Raw genomic sequence first — 21,565 nt, 5'->3', positions numbered from 1 at the left:
TGCACAGACTCTGAGGTAACCACAGCTTTGGAGCATCCTTGGACATGCACACCGGTTAAAGCGGGTGAAGCATCTGATGCCGGGTGCAGGAAGTTCTCCTGTGTGGAGTCTGGATGGGCAGAAGTCTCTTCGGGCAGGAGAACTGGTGCACTACCCACGCACATTACCCGTTGGGGCTTCTCCGGGATACAGGGAGATGAAGCTTCAGTAGGGACTTCAAGGTTGGGGTCAGGAGGTCTCAGGGAGGACAGACCCTGGCGTGACGGCTTGCCTCTACGTCTAGCACGTCTGGACTGCCTCTTGAGGTTGGGAGAAGTATTCCGGAAAGCGTAGTTACCCTGTGAGGATTCTGGGTGGGCAGTAGTCTCATTGGGCTGGAGGACTATTGCGCTACCCACACACATTACCCATTGGGGCTGCTCCGGGATATTGGGAAGTGAAGCTTCAGCAGGAGCCTCTGGGTTAGGATCATCGAAGACCATTAGAAAGGCCACCAGGAAGGCCATTAGGTCCAGGAGGATCGGATCCTGTGTTTCATATAGGGGGTTGATCCATTCCAAGGCATCACCCGCCAGGTAAGACATAATGAATGCCACCTTAACCCGATCGGTGGGAAAACATAGAGGGTAGAACTTGAAGTGTAGCATGCATTGCTCCACAAATGCACGACTTTGTCTTGGATCCCCATAATAACGTAGCGGATCCGCAGGAACGAGAGCAGATAGATCCATCTGGACGGGTGCGTAATTCGCCTGGAACTCAGCTAAAGGGAAAAAAAAATTTATTTATTTATTTTAATGCATGTATTCGCTGGAAAACTTCTCAGACAGCGAAGGCCGTGGGGCTCAACGGGAACCATGGCCTGAGCATGCTGTAATGCACACGCCCGGGCTGAGCGGCGTGTGCGTGTGATTCCACTGGACCGTGCCGGAGAGTGAATGCCTGGAGGGGCGTAACTAGGTATTCACCCGATCCGACCAGGGTCGCACGACGGCATACGACGCCAGTGCACCAAGGAGGAACCGAGCAGAGGGACCAGGTGCTACTCCAGGACAGACCCCGGACACGGCTGTTTACCCACACAGGGGAATACAGGAACAGACTGGTTAGGCTGGCGCACAGACTGGTGGGTATAGGCAGGCACGACTGGTATGCAGGCAGGCGGGTATCCAGGCAGGGGGGTACAGGCAAGCACAGCTAGAGTGCAGACAGGGAGGCACTAGCAGGTAGGAACACAGGCGGGATAGGACCCAGTACACACTGGGACTCAGGAACAATACAGGCAGAGGGGTACAGGCGAGCACAGCTAGAGTACAGAAAGGAAGGCACTAGCAGGTAGGGACACTGGCGGGATAGGACCCAGTACACACTGGGACTCAGGAACAGAACCACAGATGTGGCGGACAAACACAGCAGAGTGAGGCCGCCCAGAGAGATGAGCGAGAACAGGGCAGGACAAGACCGCCTGGAGCGGTGAGCAAGAGCAGAGCAGGACAAGGCCGCCAGGAGCAGTGAGCAAAGGGTCAGAGCTGAGCGAGACTGCCGGAGCAGTGAACAAGAGTAAAGTAGGACGAGGCCGCCTGGAGCGGTGAGCAAGAGTGGAGCAAGACTGCCGGAGCAGTGAGCAAAAGGATAAGAGCGGAGCGAGACGAGCAGTGAGCAAAAGGGTCAGAGCGGAGCAAGGCTGCCGGAGCAGCGAGCAAAAGGGTCAGAGCAGGCCAGAACCGCCGGAGCGGTAAGCAAAGGAGTCAGAGCAGGCTAGAACCGCCGGAGCGGTGAGCAAAGGAGTCAGAGCAGGCTAGAACCACCGGAGCGGTGAGCAAAGGAGTCAGAGCAGGCTAGAACCGCCGGAGCGGTGAGCAAAGGAGTCAGAGCAGGCTAGAACCGCCGGAGCGGTGAGCAAAGGAGTCAGAGCAGGCTAGAACCGCCGGAGCGGTGAGCAAAGGAGTCAGAGCAGGCTAGAACCGCCGGAGCGGTGAGCAAAGGAGTCAGAGCAGGCTAGAACCGCCGGGGCGGTGAGCAAAGGAGTCAGAGCAGGCTAGAACCGCCGGAGCGGTGAGCAAAGGAGTCAGAGCAGGCTAGAACCGCCGGAGCGGTGAGCAAAGGAGTCAGAGCAGGCTAGAACCGCTGGAGCGGTAAGCAAAGGAGTCAGAGCAGGCTAGAACCGCCGGAGCGGTAAGCAAAGGAGTCAGAGCAGGCTAGAACCGCCGGAGCGGTAAGCAAAGGAGTCAGAGCAGGCTAGAACCGCCGGAGCGGTGAGCAAAGGAGTCAGAGCAGGCTAGAACCGCCGGAGCGGTGAGCAAGGCAGAGAAGGGGGGACTGGGCTCTGTTCACACGGAACAGACAGGAAGAGAAAGGCAGAGCCAGATACCCACAGGGTACTTGCAGTGAAGTAACGAGTGGACCACAAACTCACAAACGGGAGTACAGAGACAACAAGCAGGAGTTAGGTACAAGTTCAGACTCTGCAGAAAAAGGAAAGGAACGGACATAGAGGCAAAACAGGTAAAGGATAGGAGAGAGTTCAGACTGGAACTGAGTGTACGGAGGAGACCGACACTGCAGAGGGATACAGGAGCGGGTCTGGGAATACGGCCCCCAGAGAGGCGGGACGAACAGGCAAGGAGCATGTTCAGACAGGACAGACAAGATACAGGAGCGGGTCTAGGTAAACGGCCCCTAGAAGGCAGGAGGAACAGGCTAGGAGCGTGTTCAGACAGGACAGACAAGATACAGGAGCGGGTCTAGGTAATCGGCCCCTAGAAGGCAGGAGGAACAGGCTAGGAGCGTGTTCAGACAGGCCTGGAAATACAGCCTCCAGGATAGGCAGACAAGAGAACACAGAACGGGACCTGGCACCTTCAGAGTGCAAGCACACACTGAATGAAACACTATGCTCAGGCAGGGAATGATTGGAGCAGCTGAGCTATATACCAGGTGACAGACAGCAATAGACTGAGGACGCACAAGGGGTGTGACCCACAGCAGGTACAAAAAGCAGGAAGTGATCGGGCGCCGCCCTTAAGCAGCAGAAACAGACACAAACAGACAGCATGGAGGGAAGCCAGAGAGACATTCTGGACAGGAGATCAAGTGCGCGCTCTTGCACAGTGGGAGATGGACCACTATGCAAGGACGCCGCCAGGTATGTTACATAGTACAATATATTTATATTAAAATTCTATGCCTGTCTGTTATATACAGTACAGACCAAAAGTTTGGACACATCTTCTCATTTAAAGATTTTTCTGTATTTTCATGACTATGAAAATTGTACATTCACACTGAAGGCATCAAAACTATGAATTAACACATGTGGAATTATATACTTAACAAAAAAGTGTGAAACAAGTGAAAATATGTCTTATATTCTAGGTTCTTCAAAGTAGCCACCTTTTGCTTTGATGACTGCTTTGCACACTCTTGGCATTCTCTTGATGAGCTTCAACAGATAGTCACCAGAAATGGTTTTCACTTCACAGGTGTTCCCTGTCAGGTTTAATAAGTGGGATTTCTTGCCTTATAAATGGGGTTGGGACCATCAGTTGTGTTGTGTAGAAGTCAGGTGGATACACAGCTGATAGTGCTACTGAATAGACTGTTAGAATTTGTATTATGGCAAGAAAAAAGCAGCTAAGTAAAGAAAAACAAGTGGCCATCATTACTTTAAGAAATGAAGGTCTGTCAGCGCGAAAAATTGGGAAAACTTTGAAAGTGTCCCCAAGTGCAGTTGCAAAAACCATCTAGCGCTACAAAGAAACTGGCTCACATGAGGACCGCCCCAGAAAAGGAAGACCAAGAGTCACCTCTGCTTCTGAGGATAAGTTTATCCAAGTCACCAGCCTCAGAAATCGCAGGTTAACAGCAGCTCAGATTAGAGACCAGGTCAATGCCACACAGAGCTCTAGCAGCAGACACATCTCTTCAACAACTATTAAGAGGAGATTTTGTGCAGCAGGCCTTCATGGTAAAATAGCTGCTAGGAAACCACTGCTAAGGACAGGCAACAAGCAGAAGAGACTTATTTGGGCTAAAGAACACAAGGAATGGACATTAGACCAGTGGAAATCTGTGCTTTGGTCTGATGAGTCCAAATTTGAGATCTTTGGTTCCAACCACCGTGTCTTTGTGCGACGCAGAAAAGGTGAACGAATGGACTCTACATGCCTGGTTCCCACCGTGAAGCATGGAGGAGGAGGTGTGATGGTGTGGGGGTGCTTTGCTGGTGACACTGTTGGGGATTTATTCAAAATTGAAGGCATACTGAACCAGCATGGTTACCACAGCATCTTGCAGCGGCATGCTATTCCATCCGGTTTGCGTTTAGTTGGACCATCATTTATTTTTCAACAGGACAATGACCCCAAACACACCTCCAGGCTGTGTAAGGGCTATTTGACCAAGAAGGAGAGTGATGGGGTGCTACGCCAGATGACCTGGCCTCCACAGTCACCAGACCTGAACCCAATCGAGATGGTTTGGGGTGAGCTGGACCGCAGAGTGAAGGCAAAGGGGCCAACAAGTGCTAAGCATCTCTGGGAACTCCTTCAAGATTGTTGGAAGACCATTTCCGGTGACTACCTCTTGAAGCTCATCAAGAGAATGCCAAGAGTGTGCAAAGCAGTCATCAAAGCAAAAGGTGGCTACTTTAAAGAACCTAGAATATAAGACATATTTTCAGTTGTTTCACACTTTTTTGTTAAGTATATAATTCCACATGTGTTAATTCATAGTTTTGATGCCTTCAGTGTGAATGTACAATTTTCAAAGTCATGAAAATACAGAAAAATCTTTAAATGAGAAGGTGTGTCCAAACTTTTGGTCTGTAGTGTACATATGTGTGTTTGTGTGTATCTACCTATAGATGGATATAATATAACACACACACAAATTTATATTCACCCAGAGTGCAACGTTAACTTTGTGTACTTGAAGGATGTTTTGCACCCACATCTGTATACCGTGCTGCTATTTCTTTTGTTACATGCATATATACACATATAAATACATATCTATAAATATAATATAAATATTAGTAGTTTTTGAAGACAAAGGAACGCACATCAACAGGATTTAAACATACAAAGATAAAGGCTGTGTATACTTGCATAAAATGATTTTCTGGCTATATAAATGAAATAATCATTCCTGAACTAATTATTAATATTACAGCCATTCTGAAGGATTTTAGATTTTTACATGGACCTTAGAAACCCCTTTAAGGCTCTGTTCACATTGGCATTGGGGGCACCTGTATTGGGTTGTGAGTCATGTGGAGCTATTTTTGCCATTAAACAACTGAAACCTCACAGTCATGTCAATAGCAGTGTCATTGGCTACCATGTCATCACAGAAAAAAACCCACCTAAAAACAACATGAGGATTAAAGGTGGAGATTACAATGGCACTTATATCAAACTTTTTTTTTATAGTAAAAAGTAGAGAAACACACTCTTAGACTAGCTTCACATGATGGACAGTCTCCTGACCCAAACGCAACACCCTCATGTCAGATGTGTGAAACTTGCCTAACATTCACTAATCAATACTGACAATGATAGACCCCATTGAAAAGGAAATTGTTAACAACCAGTTAAGCTAGTCAACTATTTCCAGGAGGCATAACAGAGGAATGTTACAATACAGAGATTGAAGTAAGAGTGTTGTAGATTTGTTATTTAATGGGGAATATAAGTATATTACGAAACAAATAGGACTGGTTACAGGTCCTCTTATGTGCAGCTCAGGTCTACTATTAAGGCCACATACCTAAAAAAATAAGAAATGCATGTACTTTTTCATAAAGGGAATCTGTCACTGGGTTTTGCCACCTAATCTGAGAGCAGCATAATGTAGGGGCAGAGATCCTGATTCCAGTGATGTGTCACTTACTAAGCTGCTTAGTGTATTTTTCGTAAAATCACTGTTTTATCAGTAGTAGATTATCATTAGATGACAGCTAAACCTCCTGCGAGGTAGTCAAGCATATTCATGAGTTGTGTATAATCCTGCCCCTATCACTGATTGGCAGCTTTCTGTGTACATTGTACATGGGCCGAAACCTTCCAATGAGTGATGGGGTGTAGTTATAAAGAACTCAGAATTCAGAGAACTGGTAGATCTCCAGCAGATAAAACTGTGATTTTATCAAAACTTCAGCATGCAGCCCTGTAAGTGACAAATCTCTAGAACCAGGATCTCTGTCCCTACATCATACTGCTCTTAGATAATGGAGCAAATACATGAAGATTCCCTTTAAAAATTACTAATATATCATATAGCATAATACACCCTATAAAACACCATAGTAATATATACCCTAAATGTGTACTCATAACTATATTTAGTATAGTTATAATAATTTTTCTTCCTTAAAATTAGCCGCTGTAACAAAAATTGGAGTGTAATGTCATTAAAATAAGAAAACTACTAGTTTTGCATCATGATGACTTTAAGTGGCTTGTTAAAAATGAATGTCTTCCCAATGCAGCATCTCCAGAGACAACACACTTCAGAATACAATAAAAAAATCAGACTGGAAAGGACAAATGCTAATGCCTTTAGCTTTCCTGTAATGAGAAGTCATATGAAACTCATTACACTGCTTCAGGCCAACACAACTAATTAACCTTTGTATGGCAACTTACATCAGTGGATGACGAGTTGACAACAATGCCGAATGCTGGCACGTGATCATCCTCTTTCTTGATGGGCTCTGCTTGTGGCAGACTGGAGGACCTGTCTGGAAGAAGCAGCGGCTTGTGTTCCCTCACACTCGTGCTGTGTACCGAGGTCACCGGAGTAATCTTTGGAAGAACTTTTTTCTTCAGGATTCTTTTTCTTGAGAGAACGGTCTTCTGGGAGCATAGACATGACTGGGCCGTCTGCTGTCGAGTTTGTGCAACTATATAAAAATAAATGGACTTGAAAATGAAGATGGCCCACTTTTATCTGCAAACGATTGTAATGATACTGACAAAAGCAAAATTAGATATTCTACATCAGTTCTACTTCCTAAACCGCCCTGCCCACTTAGTAAAACCTTGTTTTCATTTACCATCATTCAGCCACCAGGAACTGTCCGGCAATTCAATGAAGTGTACGATTCTTACACAACCTATGAATTCTTCATTCTTAGCTGGGCTAAAAACGCTGAAGGCAACACTTTTGGCGTCATGTGAGAATGCTAATTTTTTACAGTTTGGAATGAAATCAAATGGGCCATATATATTGTGTGGTATTCCAGCAGGTGGTAGCTGGGGGGCTGGCTGCGAGGAGGTATGCCAATCAGCCACTCTGCCTTGGTTAGGGTATTTGGATACAAAGCTAGGGCAGCAAACAAAATCTTTGCCCAAGGTGAAGGAGTGCCTAGCCAAGTTTCTGTATGCCAACCAAAACTTGTATTAAATTTGTTTCAAGCTAAATGTTCTGGTAAGAGACAGAGAAAGGCATGTCCTTCCAAACCTCCTAATCCCTTCCTCACTCTCAGTGTTAAACACCTAAGTAACATGAGACAAAATTGCTTGTCTGCATGTAACATTATCATTGCGACTTCAGTGTTGCCAGGCAACTGGAAGGCAGAGACTTAAATGGACGTGATAACAGCTAGGACACCCTGACTCCTGATCTCTCCAGTCCCGCACAGATGACTCTTGGTAGCACTACACATGTAGAGTGTTCTGGTTTATCACTTTACTCCTCATAATAAAACAAGAAATTCAACATGGGCACCTCTATAAAAGTATTTGCAGGAGCAAAGACAAAACACTGGTGACAGGTTTCCTTTAATATCCATTAATGAATCCATCCTAGATGTGTACTTTCATCACAAGCATCAAATCGGGACCTTAATAATGTATTGTGGTGTATGGGATTGTTGATCCGAGGGTTAATAAAATCTGCATTATGTAAATGGACAGCAGAATGTACAGTATATTGCCATACATGACTTAGTCACTGTTCTTTTCAATACATGGTATGACACAGACTACTGCAGGGTCTAATACATACAGTGAAGGAAATAATTATTTGATCCCTTGCTGTTTTTGTAAGTTTGCCCACTGACGAAGACATGAACAGTATAATTTTAAGGGTAGGTTAATTTTAACATTGAGAGATAGACTATCCCCCCCAAAAAAATCAAGAAAATCACATTGTATAAATTAGATACATTTATTTGCATTTTGCAGAGAGAAATGAGTATTTGATCCCTGTGGCAAACAACACTTAATATTTGGTGGCAAAACCCTTGTTGGCAAGCACAGCAGTCAGATGTTTTTTGTAGTCGATGATGAGGTTTGCGCACATGTCAGGAGGAATTTTGGTCCACTCCTCTTTGCAGATCATCTCTAAATCATTAAGATTTTGAGGCTGTCACTTGGCAACTCGGAACTTCAACTCCCTCCATAAGTTTTCTATGGGATTAAGGTCTGGAGACTGGCTAGGCCACTCCATGACCTTATTCTGCTTCTTTTTGAGCCACTCCTTTGTTGCCTTGGCTGTATGTTTTGGGTCATTGTCTTGCTGGAAGACCCAGCCACGACCTATTTTTAATGTCCTGGTGGAGGGAAGGAGGTTGTCACTCAGGATTTTATGGTACATGGATCCATCCATTCTCCCATTGATGCGGTGAAGTAGTCCTGTGCCCTTAGCAGAGGAACACCCCCAAAACATAATGTTTCCACCTCCATGCTTGACAGTGGGGACATTGTTCTTTGGGTCATAGGCAGAATTTCTCTTCCTCCAAACACGACGAGTTGAGTTAATGCCAAAGAACTCAATTTTTGTCTCATCTGACCACCGCACCTTCTCCCAATAACTCACAGAATCATCCAGCTGTTCATTGGCTAACTTCAGATGGGCCTGCACATGAGCCTTCTTGAGCAGGGGCACTGCAGGAATTTAAACCTTTAAGGCGTAATGTGTTACCAATGGTTTTCTTGGTGACTGTGTTCCCAGCTGCCTTGAGATCATTAACAAGTTCCCCCCGTGTAGTTTTAGGCGGATCTCTCACCTTCATGATCAAGCATACCCCACGACGTGAGATTTTGCATTGTGTCCCAGATCAATGTCGATTGACAGTCATTTTGTATTTCTTCCATTTTCTTACTATTGCACCAACAGTTGTCTCCTTCTCACCCAGCGTCTTACTTCTGGTTTTGTAGCCCATTCCAGCTTTGTGCAGGTCTATGATCTTGTCCCTGACATCCTTAGAAAGGTCTTTGGTCTTGCCCATGTTGTAGAGGTTAGAGTCTGACTGATTAATTGAGTCTGTGGACAGGAGTCTTTTATACAGGTGACTATGTAAGACAGCTGTCTTTAATGCAGGTAACGAGTTGATTAGGAGCGTCTAACTGGTCTGTAGGAGCCAGAAGTCATAAAGGTTTGTAGGGGATCAAATACTTTTTTCTCACTGCGAAATGCAAATAAATTTATCTAATTTATACAATGTGATTTTCTTGATTTTTTTGGATATTCTATCTCTCAATGTTAAAATTAACCTACCCTTAAAATTATAGACTGTTCATGTCTTTGTCAGTGGGCAAACTTACAAAAACAGCAAGGGATCAAATACTTATTTCCTGCTCTGTATAATTGTAAATGAACAGGTCAGTTCCAAGCGAGCACTTATTTTACTGTGCTCACTTATAGAGAACCATCATACTCCTCATGGTTTTACAGACATTATCACTTACTAGAAAGGGGTAGAATGATGATGTTCATTTTTAGATCTGTCCAGAAGTACATTAATCTCTAAATGTGTAATGTGTCCCTGAAATACATATTTTTAATAGAAATGTCTACTAGAGATGAGCAAAAAGATTCTAACTACCCTGGTCTAGCATCAAGTTATATTCTCCATGACAGCCAGATCAGGGTATTGTTCACAACTGTGCCTACAGTCCTCTGTCTCGGTGTGATGTCTTGGGGCCAAGTAAGCTGCAGAGGTTCCCTGGATGTCTGACAGAGGATTGCCAGCACAGAAGTGAACATTGACCTGGCCTGGATGACACGGAGGACTGAACTGGCCACTGGACCAGTTATTTTTTACTTATTTTTAATAGCTATAAATAAATTGTTAGAATATTGCTGTTTAGTCCTAAAATATAACTAAGTAATAGAAACATTTTATTTTTTCTTTCATTTTTCTCTAAAAACTATGTTTTCTTCATGGTTTACTGTGAAACAAGAGGGTCAATGTAAAATGGATTTAAAAATGGTAATGCAATAATGTTGTAAAACTCCTAGACTAAAACATGAAAGTCTACACTTCAATCACATCTTCAAAGCTTTGTTTCAAACCCATAGCATGGGTGTACAGAAACTAAATGGTGGAATTTGTGTCACTGTCCAGCACCCCCTCCAATTAGCTCTTCCGTCTCCATTTATGTCTGGCCGGCAGAAGAGCTGATAAAAGCTGATCGGTGTGGGTGCCCCAACTGATCTGATGACCCATACTAAGAATGGGTCATCAATATCATGAAACTGAGCAACTCCTTTAATGAATCCTGGAGTTCTTCTAATCAAGGTGGCGGGACACTTAATACCATGAAGCCTGATTCAGTTTTCTGAAGCGCTTAAAAAATTTGACTTTACTGCAAATGAGTTTACTGGAATCTCAGTTTTACTGTATGAAGGAAACAAATTTCATGCATTTAATGAAGTCAGTGTACATCATGCTCCACGGGTTATTTATTGGAAAAAGCTTTCTCTGTGTTTTCTAGATTTTCTACATTATCGATCTTATGCTGAGAAAATAATTTATTATGCAATGGACTAAAAAAGTAATCAGCTTTTCAGAAAGAAGCTGGAGATTACTGTATGATATAGTATGATGTCTCCTGTGATAATGACTACTGGGTCTGTGCCACTTTCAGCAGTTCTGGAATTTATTGTCCAAGATATCCCGGAGAACATTTATTAAAATGTAACCACCACACCAGCAGCAGAAAGATCTGTGGCTTTCTCATACCTGCAATACACTAATCTTGGGTACTTGTTGCCATCAGCCCTATATACACATGGACAAAATTGTTGTTACCCTTAGGCTATGTGTCCACAATGCAGAAATGCTCCGGATTTTTTCCTGAGTGTTTCTGCATCTCCTTGGCAAAAAACGCATGCGGATTGTACATGTGGATTGTACATGCGTTTTTCCTGCCAGGGACAAGCGGATGTGAAGCGTTCTTCACATGCATTTCAGCATGCGGGTTGTCAAGCGCTTTCCAAGCGATTTTAACATCACTTGGAAATTGCTTGTCAACTTGGTCACACTATATAAATCCATGCCGTTTGCGACCCCAAAGAATGTAAAAAAAAAAAAAAAATCTATACTTACTTTCTGATGGCCCCTGGAGTCTTGCTTCGCTCCGTCCTGGCTTGCCGGTAGCTCGCGGTACACTACACTGAAGGACCTGCCGTCACATGACTAAATGCCATCACATGACTAAATGACGTCAGCGCAGGTCCTTCATTCCACTGCAAGCTGCCGGCAAGCAAAGGAGACCGGGGGCCATCAGAAGGTAAATATAATATTTATATTTTATTTTATTCTTTTTTTTACAGGTTCTATGGTACCCGGGTCCGGAGGAGAGTCTCATGCTGCACATAACACATCTGCATCTCTGGCTGCTATGGGCATAAAAGGGGACAAACTTATGGTGTGACCCCCATGCTCCCCTGACCTCAACCCCATTGAGAACCTCTGGAGCATCATCAAAAGGAGTGTCTATGATGGCGGGAGGCAGTTCACATCTAAGCAACAGCTCTGGGAGGGTATTCTGTCCTCATGCAAAACAATTGAAGCAGAAACCATCCAAAACCTGACAAATTCAATGGACGAGAGAGTTCAGAAGCTCCTTTCGAACAAGCGGTCCTATGTGCAAATGTAACATCACCTAGAATAAAGTTTTGAGTTGAAAACTGTTTGATTTCAGTTTGTAATAACCTGCTAATGCTTATAATTTCAAAAATGACCATTTTTTTGTTCTTTATTAAAATGAAAAGGTTGAAAACTCTGCTGTGCATAATAATTTGGAACATGCATTTTGAGTGCAGTTTGAGTTTTTTATTTTTTTAAAAATATACTGTTATCATAGGCAGTTTGTACAAAAACCTTTCAATTGTACTCTAATAGTTATTTGACTGGAAAATTACAATGACTGCAATTCATATAGGTAATTTGGGAAAATCTGAGAAAATATTATTTGCATAATAATTTGGAACACAGTGTAATGAAATGAGACATTGTTTTTTTCTGTTGAACCACAATTCAAAAGCAAAGTAATGAAAATGTTCTGGACAAAAATAATGGCATCTGTAGGAAATAATTTGACCACAGGAGCATGATAAACTAAGGTGTGTCCTGTATTAGTATCACAAGTGTCTATAAACTATAATCAGTCGGTCTTCCTATTTGAATGGTGAAAAGTAGTCACTGTGCTGTTTGGTATCATGATGTGCACCACACTGAACATGGACCAAATAAAACTAGATGTAGGCGCCAGTGAGCGGAGTCCCCTTTCCCAATGATTTCCCTGCGGTGGGCTTCAGGAGAATGGCCGCCGAGGGTGGCGCATGCGCAGTTCGAGATCTTGATAGACAAGATCTCGTCTCCCGAAATCTCGTCTCCCAAAATCACAATCTGTGCAAGGTAATCTACGAGAAAGGGGACTCCGCTCACTGGCGCCGACATCTTTTGAGAGCCCAGGCACCGTAGCATCGCCCAGCTCCTGCCGCCGCCAGCCTCCGGTGATCCCACTCCACTCACTTTGGATTATAAGACGCACCTCCCTTTTCCTCCCAAATTTTGAGGAAAAAAAGTGCGTCTTATAATCCGAAAAATATGGTAACTAATTTTTACAGTGGCCGCTAAGCTACTTCCACATTATGAGGTAAGTAGTGCCGATGATGTTATGTCCCCAACTACATGCTGGGTATGCTACATTCTGGTATGCAAATGGGGTTAATAACAATTTAGTCCCCCTTTCCACTATTTTGCAACATATACAACCCATAGGCAATGTACACTCCCATCATTACTTTATAATAGCACAATTACACGTACAGTCCTCAGAGTACCGTGACTGGTGGTCTCATGTTAAGAACACCACCTAGTGGAGTAAACTGGATCAAAAACAGTATGTGCTTAACCCCTTTACCCCCGAGGTTGGTTTGCACGTTAATGACCAGGCCAATTTTTACAATTCTGACCACTGTCACTTTATGAGGTAATTACTCTGGAACGCTTCAACAGATCCCACTGATTCTGAGATTGTTTTTTTCGTGACATATTGTACTTCATGATAGTGGTAACATTTGTTCGACATCACTTGCATTTATTTGTGAAAAAAAAAAGGAATTTGGAGAAAATTTTGAAAATTTCACAATTTTCAAACTTTGAATTTCCATGCCCTTAAATCAGAGAGATACAGTACAGACCACAAGTTTGGACACACCTTCTCATTTAAAGATTTTTCTGTATCTTCATGACTTTGAAAATTGTACATTCACACTGAAGGCATCAAACTATGAATTAACACATGTGGAATTATATACTTAACAAAAAAGTGTGAAACAACTGAAAATATGTCTTATATTCTAGGTTCTTCAAAGTAGCCACCTTTTGCTTTGATGACTGCTTTGAACACTCTTGGCATTCTCTTGATGAGCTTCAAGAGGTAGTCACCGGAAATGGTCTTCCAACAATCTTGAAGGAGTTCCCAGAGATGCTTAGCACTTGATGGCCTTTTTGCCTTCACTCTGTGGTCCAGCTCACCCCAAACCATCTCGATTGGGTTCAGGTCTGGTGACTGTGGAGGCCAGGTCATCTGGCGTAGCACCCCATCACTCTCCTTCTTGGTCAAATAGCCCTTACACAGCCTGGAGGTGTGTTTGGGGTCATTGTCCTTTTGAAAAATAAATGATGGTCCAACTAAAAGCAAACCGGATGGAATAGCATGCCACGGCAAGATGCTGTGGTAGCCATGCTGGTTCAGTATGCCTTCAATTTTGAATAAATCCCCAACAGTGTCACCAGCAAAGCACCCCCGCACCATCACACCTCCTCCTCCATGCTTCACGGTGGGAACCAGGCATGTAGGGTCCATCCGTTCACCTTTTCTGCGTCGCACAAAGACGAATGCCAAGAGTGTGCAAAGCAGTCATGAAAGCAAAAGGTGGCTACTTTGAAGAACCTAGAATATAAGACATATTTTCAGTTGTTTCACACTTTTTTGTTAACTATATAATTCCACATGTGTTAATTCATAGTTTTGATGCCTTCAGTGTGAATGTACAATTTTCATAGTCATGAAAATACAGAAAAATCTTTAAATGAGAAGGTGTGTCCAAACTTTTGGTCTGTACTGTATGTCACACAAAATAGTTAAATAGTTAATAAATAACATTTCCCACATGTCTACTTTACATCAGCACAATTTTGCAACCAAAATTTTTTTTGTTAGGGAGCTGTAAGGGTTAAAAATTGACCAGCGATTTCTTACTTTTACAACAAAATTTAGAAAACCATTTTTTTAAGGAACCACATCACATTTGAAGTGACTTTGAGGGGCCTTTATGACAGAAAATACCACAAAGTGACACCATTCTAAAAACTGCACCCCTCAAGGTGCTCAAAACCACATTTAAGAAGTTTATTAACCCTTCAGGTGCTTCACAGAAATTTTTGGAATGTGGAAGAAAAAAATGAACATTTATTCTTTTTCACAAAAATGTTACTTTAGACCTCAATTTTTTTTATTTTCTCAAGGGTATCATTAAAAAATGAACCCCAAAATTTGTTGTGCAATTTCTCCTGAGCATGCTGATACCCCATATGTGGGGGAAAACCCCTGTTTGGGCGCACGGCAGGATTAGGAAGGGAAGGAGCGCCATTTGACTTTTTGAATGTAAAATTAGCTTGAATAATTAGCGGAAGCCATGTTGCGTTTGGGGAGCCCCTGATGTGCCTAAACAGTGGAAACCCCCCACAAGTGACCCCATTTTGGAAATTACACCCCTCAAGGATTTTATCAAGGGGTATAGTGAACATTTTGAACCCAGAGGTACGACACAGAATTTGATAACATTAGGTCATCATATTGAATAAGTTATCATTAGTCTTGAGTGCAAGTGCTTGAGTTTGCATCAGGTACTCAGGTATGCACCAAGTATCACGGGTGCTCAAGTGACATGCTCGAGTCCCTACCCGCATGTTTCACGGTTATTAGACACCCATGATAAAACATGCGGGGATCGCTCGTGCATGGCAGGCAATCCCGGCAAGGTTTTTTTGGCTGTATAACAGCTGTAAAACGTGGGGCGGAGACTCGAGCCTGTCACTCGAGCACCCGCTATACTCGGTACATATCGAGCACCTGATGCAAACTCAAGTAGTGAGCACTTGCGCTCAACATTAGTTGCTACACCCGCGATACTCGGTGTATACCCAAGCACTCGATGACAACGTATTACGCTCAACACTAGTCGCCATATCATCATCATTTTTTTTTCTTTACTTCTGAAAAAATCCCAACCCCAACACAAGCCTAAACCCAACCCTAATACAACCCCAACCCTAATACAACCCCAACCCTAGCCCAACCCTAACCCTAGCAGAACCCTAATCCTACCAGAACCCTAACCCTAGCTCCACCCTAACCTTAGCTCAACCCTAACACTAGCCCAACCCTAACCCTAGCACAACCCTAACCCTAGCGTTTATTTTTTACGCCGTTTCTCGTGCGGTATAAGTGATTAGACGACTTTATTCTTCAGGTCGGTGCAATTACAGCGATACTAGATTTATATTGGGTTTTTATGATTGACAGCAGTCACACACTAAAAAAACATTTTTTTCGCAGAGACTAGTTTTTGCATTGCCATATTTTTATTTTTGAGCTAAAATTTTTTATTTTAGAGTTATAATTTTAGAACTATAATTTTTCCATATTTCGGCCGACAGGGTCATGTGATGGCTTGTGTTTTGCAGGACAAAAATGTGCCATTTTTTGATCGATTTCTATTCCGATTTTAGGGAGACAGAATAAAAATAAACAATAAAAGGAATTGTTTTTTATGCCGTTCTGCGTGTGGTAAAATTGATAAGGCAGCTTTATTCTTCGGGTCAGTACGTTTACAGCGGTACCACATTTATATTGCCTTTTTATGTTTTGGAGCTTTTACACAATAAAAACTATTTTATAGAAAAAACACCAAGGTTACTTACTGGTAGCCGGTTTTTCCAGAACCCATGACAGAACACCTGAGAGAGGATCCGCCCTTCGAGGACAGGAAACCATCTGAAATAAAAGGGCGGCACCTCTCCCCCGCTTCAGTTGGTTACAGAGAATTGAGAGGACCTCCATAAAAAAGAGTTATATGCAAAATCCAACACCACATCAAATAACACCTAACAAACGTGCACACCCATATGGTGAGAAAGAAGGGGGGACTATACGGGTGCTGTCATGGGTTCTGGAAAAAACGGCTACCGGTAAGTAACCTTGGTGTTTTCCCTTCACCCATGACAGCACACCTGAGAGAATTTTGGAGAAAGAAACACCTTAGGGAGGGACCACCGCTTGCAGCACCCTTCTACCAAAGGTTAAGTCAGATAGGCAGGATAGATCCAAACGGTAGTGTTTGAAAAATGTAGATGGTGATGACCATGTAGCGGCCTTACAGATCTGATGTATCGATACCTCTGCCTTTTCTGCCCAGGATGTAGCCATGGCTCTGGTGGAGTGAGCCTTGATGCCGTCAGGGATCGGGGTGTTACTAGTCGAGTAGGCTAAGCAAATGGCCTCCCTAATCCATCTGGATATAGTTGCTTTTGTCACCCTATAACCGTTCCTATTCCCCTGGAAGGCTACGAATAGGGATTGGCTACGTCTCCACTGGCTAGTTACTTTTATGTATTGTAATAGAGCCCTTCTAACGTCAAAGTTATGAAACTTTTGCTCCCCTGGGGTCTTTGGGCTGTTACAAAAGGAGGGCAGAACAATTTCCTGAGATCTATGAAACTTGAGCGCAACCTTAGGAAGGTAGGCTGGATCAGGCCTCAATACTATTCTATCCTCAAATATTTGTGTATATGGAGGATTTATGGATAGGGCCTGCAAATCACTTGCTCTATGGGCCGATGTTAAAGCTACCAAACTAATTGTTTTGAGAGTTATGTATTTTGCAGACAACTCCTGAACTGGTTCAAAGGGTTCCATAGTTAGGGCGTAAAGTACTAAATTTAGGTTCCATGGAGGAACTTTGGGTATTGAGACAGGCCTAGATCTACCACAAGATTTAATGAACCTTGTAATCCATTTATTGGCTGCGAGGTTATGGTTATATAGCGCACCCAAAGCAGAAACCTGGACCTTAAGTGTACTGGTAGCCAGACCTAACTCAAACCCTTTCTGTAAGAACTCCAGGATGGAATTAATTGGAGGATTTTGGCTTAATGGCTTTCCTACTAAATCTAAAATTTTTCTCCATGTTCTACCATAGATTTTGGTGGTTATGGGTTTTCTACTTTTTAATAGAGTAGACACTAAACCTGATGAAAAACCTTTGCCCCTCAATATTGCCCTCTTAAATTCCACGCTGCTAGGTGGAAACCCTTCGCTTGAGATTGGAATACTGGTCCCTGAGCTAGAAGGTCCGGGGTCTCTGGTAGGATCCATGGGTCTGACTGTGACATCATCCTCAAAAGGGAGAACCATGGTCTCTTTAGCCAGAAGGGGGCTATGAGAATCACTCTCGCTTGATCCTTCCTGATCTTCCTCACTACCAGAGGTATCATAGCTATTGGAGGGAAGGTATGGGCCAACTTGAAGCTCCAAGGAATCTGGAGAGCAAAATTGTTTTAACGGAACCCACTACCTCCAATCTGATGACAGACCTGAGGCTAGCTGCAAAATCAGGGGTACCCTAACAAATAGTTTTCTGAATGCAGTCCGAGCAGAGCTCCTTCTGCCAGTCTATCGCTAGCATGTTCCGCTTCTTGGCGGTAACTTTCCTGGGTTTCTCCTGGTGATTTAAACACACAATAGGAGTCCCATTAGCAAATATATCTAGTGACATTCACGAAGATCACTCACCCCGCCACTGCGGATACCGGAATTGAAGACTGTTTCAGGATACGCAACGCATCCCTCCTGGAGACCGTGGAGTCCTGAGAAGCTTTACCCTTTTGACTGGGAAGACTGCTGCTCCTTCCGCTGGACCCTCTAGACCGGCGAGCAGACGGAGGTGGTGATAAAGGTGGTAGCGACTGTGGCCGTGGCGACTGCTGCTCCATGTCAGACATTATGTCCGGACTTTGAGCAGCGTTCTGACCCCAGGTGCTCCTTAATATACCGAGATGGGTGGGGTCAGCCACCTCCAGGTCCCTGCGGTCTCCTTCCGGTGATTAGCCCCCTCCCCTGGCCGCCGTTTCCCCAGCGCAAACGCTGCCAGCGTTTAGCCATGCAGGCCGGCATTATACAGGGCGCCGCCATCTTTTCTACGGCGCGGCCCCCGACGTCATCGAGGCATGCCCTACCTAGCGTGCCCTGCGCCATGACGTCAGAGGGACATGACTGCGGTCACTTCCGGTCACATGGGCGGCAGGGGTAGGGCGGCGCGGCGGTGTACGGAAGCCCAGGACCTCTGCACCGCCTGCGCCCGCACGTGAAACAGGTCCCCAGGGAACCTGTGGACGGCGCTACCAACACCTGAAGGCCGGCGCCACGGACAAAAGCCTGCTCTTCCATCGCCGGGACAGGCCCGGGTAAGTCTCTTCAGCATGATTACTTCATGAGGATTCCCATCAAGGACAGGAAACCAACTGAAGAGGGGGAGAGGTGCCGCCCTTTTATTTCAGATGGTTTCCTGTCCTCCAAGGGCAGATCCTCTCTCAGGTGTGCTGTCTGTTAGAACTCTCCTGTTAGGTTTTTTCTATTTTGCTGGTCACATGACCTTTTTTGCCTATTTAATCCTGCTCCGCCCTTCTGGCCATGCTGGACTTCATTGTAATTTCTACTTTTAAGCTAGCCAGGTGCTTTGTAACCTTTCTCAGTCAGTTTTCCTAGGTCTTTTGACCTTTATGTTCTATGTTGTGTGTTTGTCTTTTTACTGCTACAATTTCTGCTAGGAGGTGTCCATCTTTCTCCCAGTCCCTAGTTCTTGTAGGGATCCCTCCCTCACATTTATAGGTCTTCGTTCAGACTAGCTGAGGACTTTAGCGGGTCTGATCGCAGGATCAGGTTCCCTGTTACATCGTAGGGATCTAGCTTAGTTCTATTGTAGGGACAGATCTCCTGTCTTTCCTTGTTTCCTTGTGTTTGTAGCCTATCATAACAGTAAGTCCAGCCCAAAAATATCTCTAAGGAAAGACCTCCAGTTTCCATTATGGTGTCGGTTCAGGATTTGGCTCAACGCCTGCAGGGACTCTCTCTGGAGGTGGCCGAGCTCCAACAACACGTGAGTAGCTGTTCTGGAGAGCATTTTGTGGAGCCAAAGGTACGATTGCCTGATTTATTTTTTGGTTAACAACAAGATTTTTCTTTCCTTTAAAAATGCTTGTTTATTGTATTTTCGTTTGAGACCCAGATCCTCTGGTGATGAATCACAGCGCATAGGGTTCATAATGTCACTTTTGCGCAAAGAACCTCAGGGATGGGCCTTTTCTCTCCAACCTAGTGATCCGTGCTTCAGATCAGTGGATAGTTTTTTTTCTGCTTTGGGGTTGTTGTATGATGATCCTGATCGTGTCTCATCAGCTGAGACGGAATTGAGACTTTTGAGGCAGGGATCAGGTAATGTGGAAAATTATTGTACTCACTTCCGTCGGTGGTCTGCTCAGGTGGGGTGGTCTGCTCAGGTGGGGTGGAACGATTCAGCTCTGAAAAGTTTATTTCTTGCTGGGCTAGGTGAAAGGGTTAAGGATCTGCTTATTGCTTATCCTACACCTGGAAACTTGCAGGAGGCAATGCAATTAGCTATACGGGTGGACAGGAGACTGCGTGCAAGGGTTAATGAGAGTAAATCCTTTGCCATGTCAGCTCCTAGTCTTGAGAGGGTCTATACTGACATTGGAGAGCCGATGGAGATTGGGGCGATGTCACCCCGCTCTCAGGAAAAAGACCGCAGGTTTTCTGAAGGTTTGTGCTTTTATTGCGGAAAATCTGACCATTTCATTAAGAACTGTGTGCTTCGTATGAACAAAGAAAAAAAAAAAAGGTCAGTTACGCCCGTATAGCCTGTTTAAACACTAAGGGGGTATTTCTTTCTGCTACTACTGCAGCTCAGGAAGAGTTAATTGAATTTCGGGTATTTGTGGATTGTGGTTCTACCCTGAATGTGATTGATGGGGGATTCTTGGAAAGTTTTTTCTGAGGAGGAGTCGCAAATTTTGCTTCCCCATAGAGACTATGATTGTAGCATTGAATTTGTCCCTGGAGCGACTCTTCCTAAAAGTCGTTTATTTAATCTTAATATTCCTGAGAGAAAGGCTTTGGAGGAATACATACAGACGAGCTTGGCCGCCGGTCATATCAGACCCTCTAAGTCACCTGTGGCTGTTGGATTTTTTTTTGTTAAAAAAGAAGGACGGCGGTTTAAGTCCTTGTCAGGACTTTTGCGAGATTAATAAAATTACTGTACGTAATCCCTACCCACTGCCATTGATTCCTGAATTGTTTAACCAGTTAGTGGGGGCCAAGTGGTTCTCTAAAATTGATCTCCGGGGGGCATACAATTTGTTGCGCATGAAGGAGGGTGATGAATGGAAGACTGCTTTTAACACTCCTGTGGGTCATTTTGAGAATCTGGTTATGCCTTTTGGTCTTACCAATGCACCAGCATTTTTTCAGAATCTTATTAATGACATCCTTAGACCTTTGATCGGCAAAAATGTGGTTGTGTATTTGGATGACATTTTGATTTATTCGCCTGATCTGGAGTCTCATTGGCGGAGTGTACGTGAGGTATTACAGTTATTAATTGACAATTCGCTTTTTGCTAAGCTAGAGAAATGTGAGTTCGCTGTACAGAGAATTAGTTTTTTGGGCTACATTATCTCCAGCGAGGGCTTTGAGATGGACCCGGTGAAAGTTCAAGCTGTGCAGGAATGGCCTAGGCCTATTGGTTAGAAATCGATACAGAGGTTTTTGGGTTTCGCCAATTATTACAGAAAATTCATTAAAAATTTTTCTATTATTGTTAAACCACTGACCGATCTCACCAGGAAAGGTGCTAATACGGTTCAGTGGACTACTGAGGCCATTGAAGCGTTTGTGTTTCTAAAGGAGAGGTTCAGCTCGGCCCCCATCCTTATGCAGCCTGATGTGACTAAGCAGTTTTTTGTTGAGGTTTATGCTTCTTCTGTGGGGGTCGGTGCGGTGTTGTCTCAGGAAATCAAGGATGGAGAACATCCCTGTGCCTTTTTTTCAAAAAAATTTTCTGAGACTGAACTTAATTACGATATTGGTAATCGGGAATTGCTGGCTATTAAACTCGCATTTGAACACTGGCGTCATCTTTTGGAAGGTGCTGAATTTCCCATTCAGGTTTTCACTGATCATAA

At 44.0% G+C, this 21,565-nt stretch overlaps 1 protein-coding gene across 1 annotated transcript in view; it reads right to left on the bottom strand.

The window, feature by feature from the left end:
• The window catches only part of BEND7 (BEN domain containing 7), a 106,496-nt gene that overhangs the window by 16,157 nt on the left and 68,774 nt on the right, over positions 1-21,565 (bottom strand). Inside the window, exon 5 of the mRNA XM_073652372.1 lies at positions 6,648-6,904. Coding sequence (XP_073508473.1) covers positions 6,648-6,904 — 257 coding nt within the window. The remainder of the gene's footprint in view (positions 1-6,647; positions 6,905-21,565) is intronic.

This window comes from Phyllobates terribilis, unplaced genomic scaffold (genome assembly GCF_046119375.1).
Source record: "Phyllobates terribilis strain yellow unplaced genomic scaffold, ASM4611937v1 Scaffold_11__3_contigs__length_659146591, whole genome shotgun sequence".
NCBI classification, from domain to species: Eukaryota; Metazoa; Chordata; class Amphibia; order Anura; family Dendrobatidae; genus Phyllobates; species Phyllobates terribilis.
Note: the sequence above shows the minus strand (reverse complement) of the source record. Positions and strands in the feature narration are given on the sequence as shown.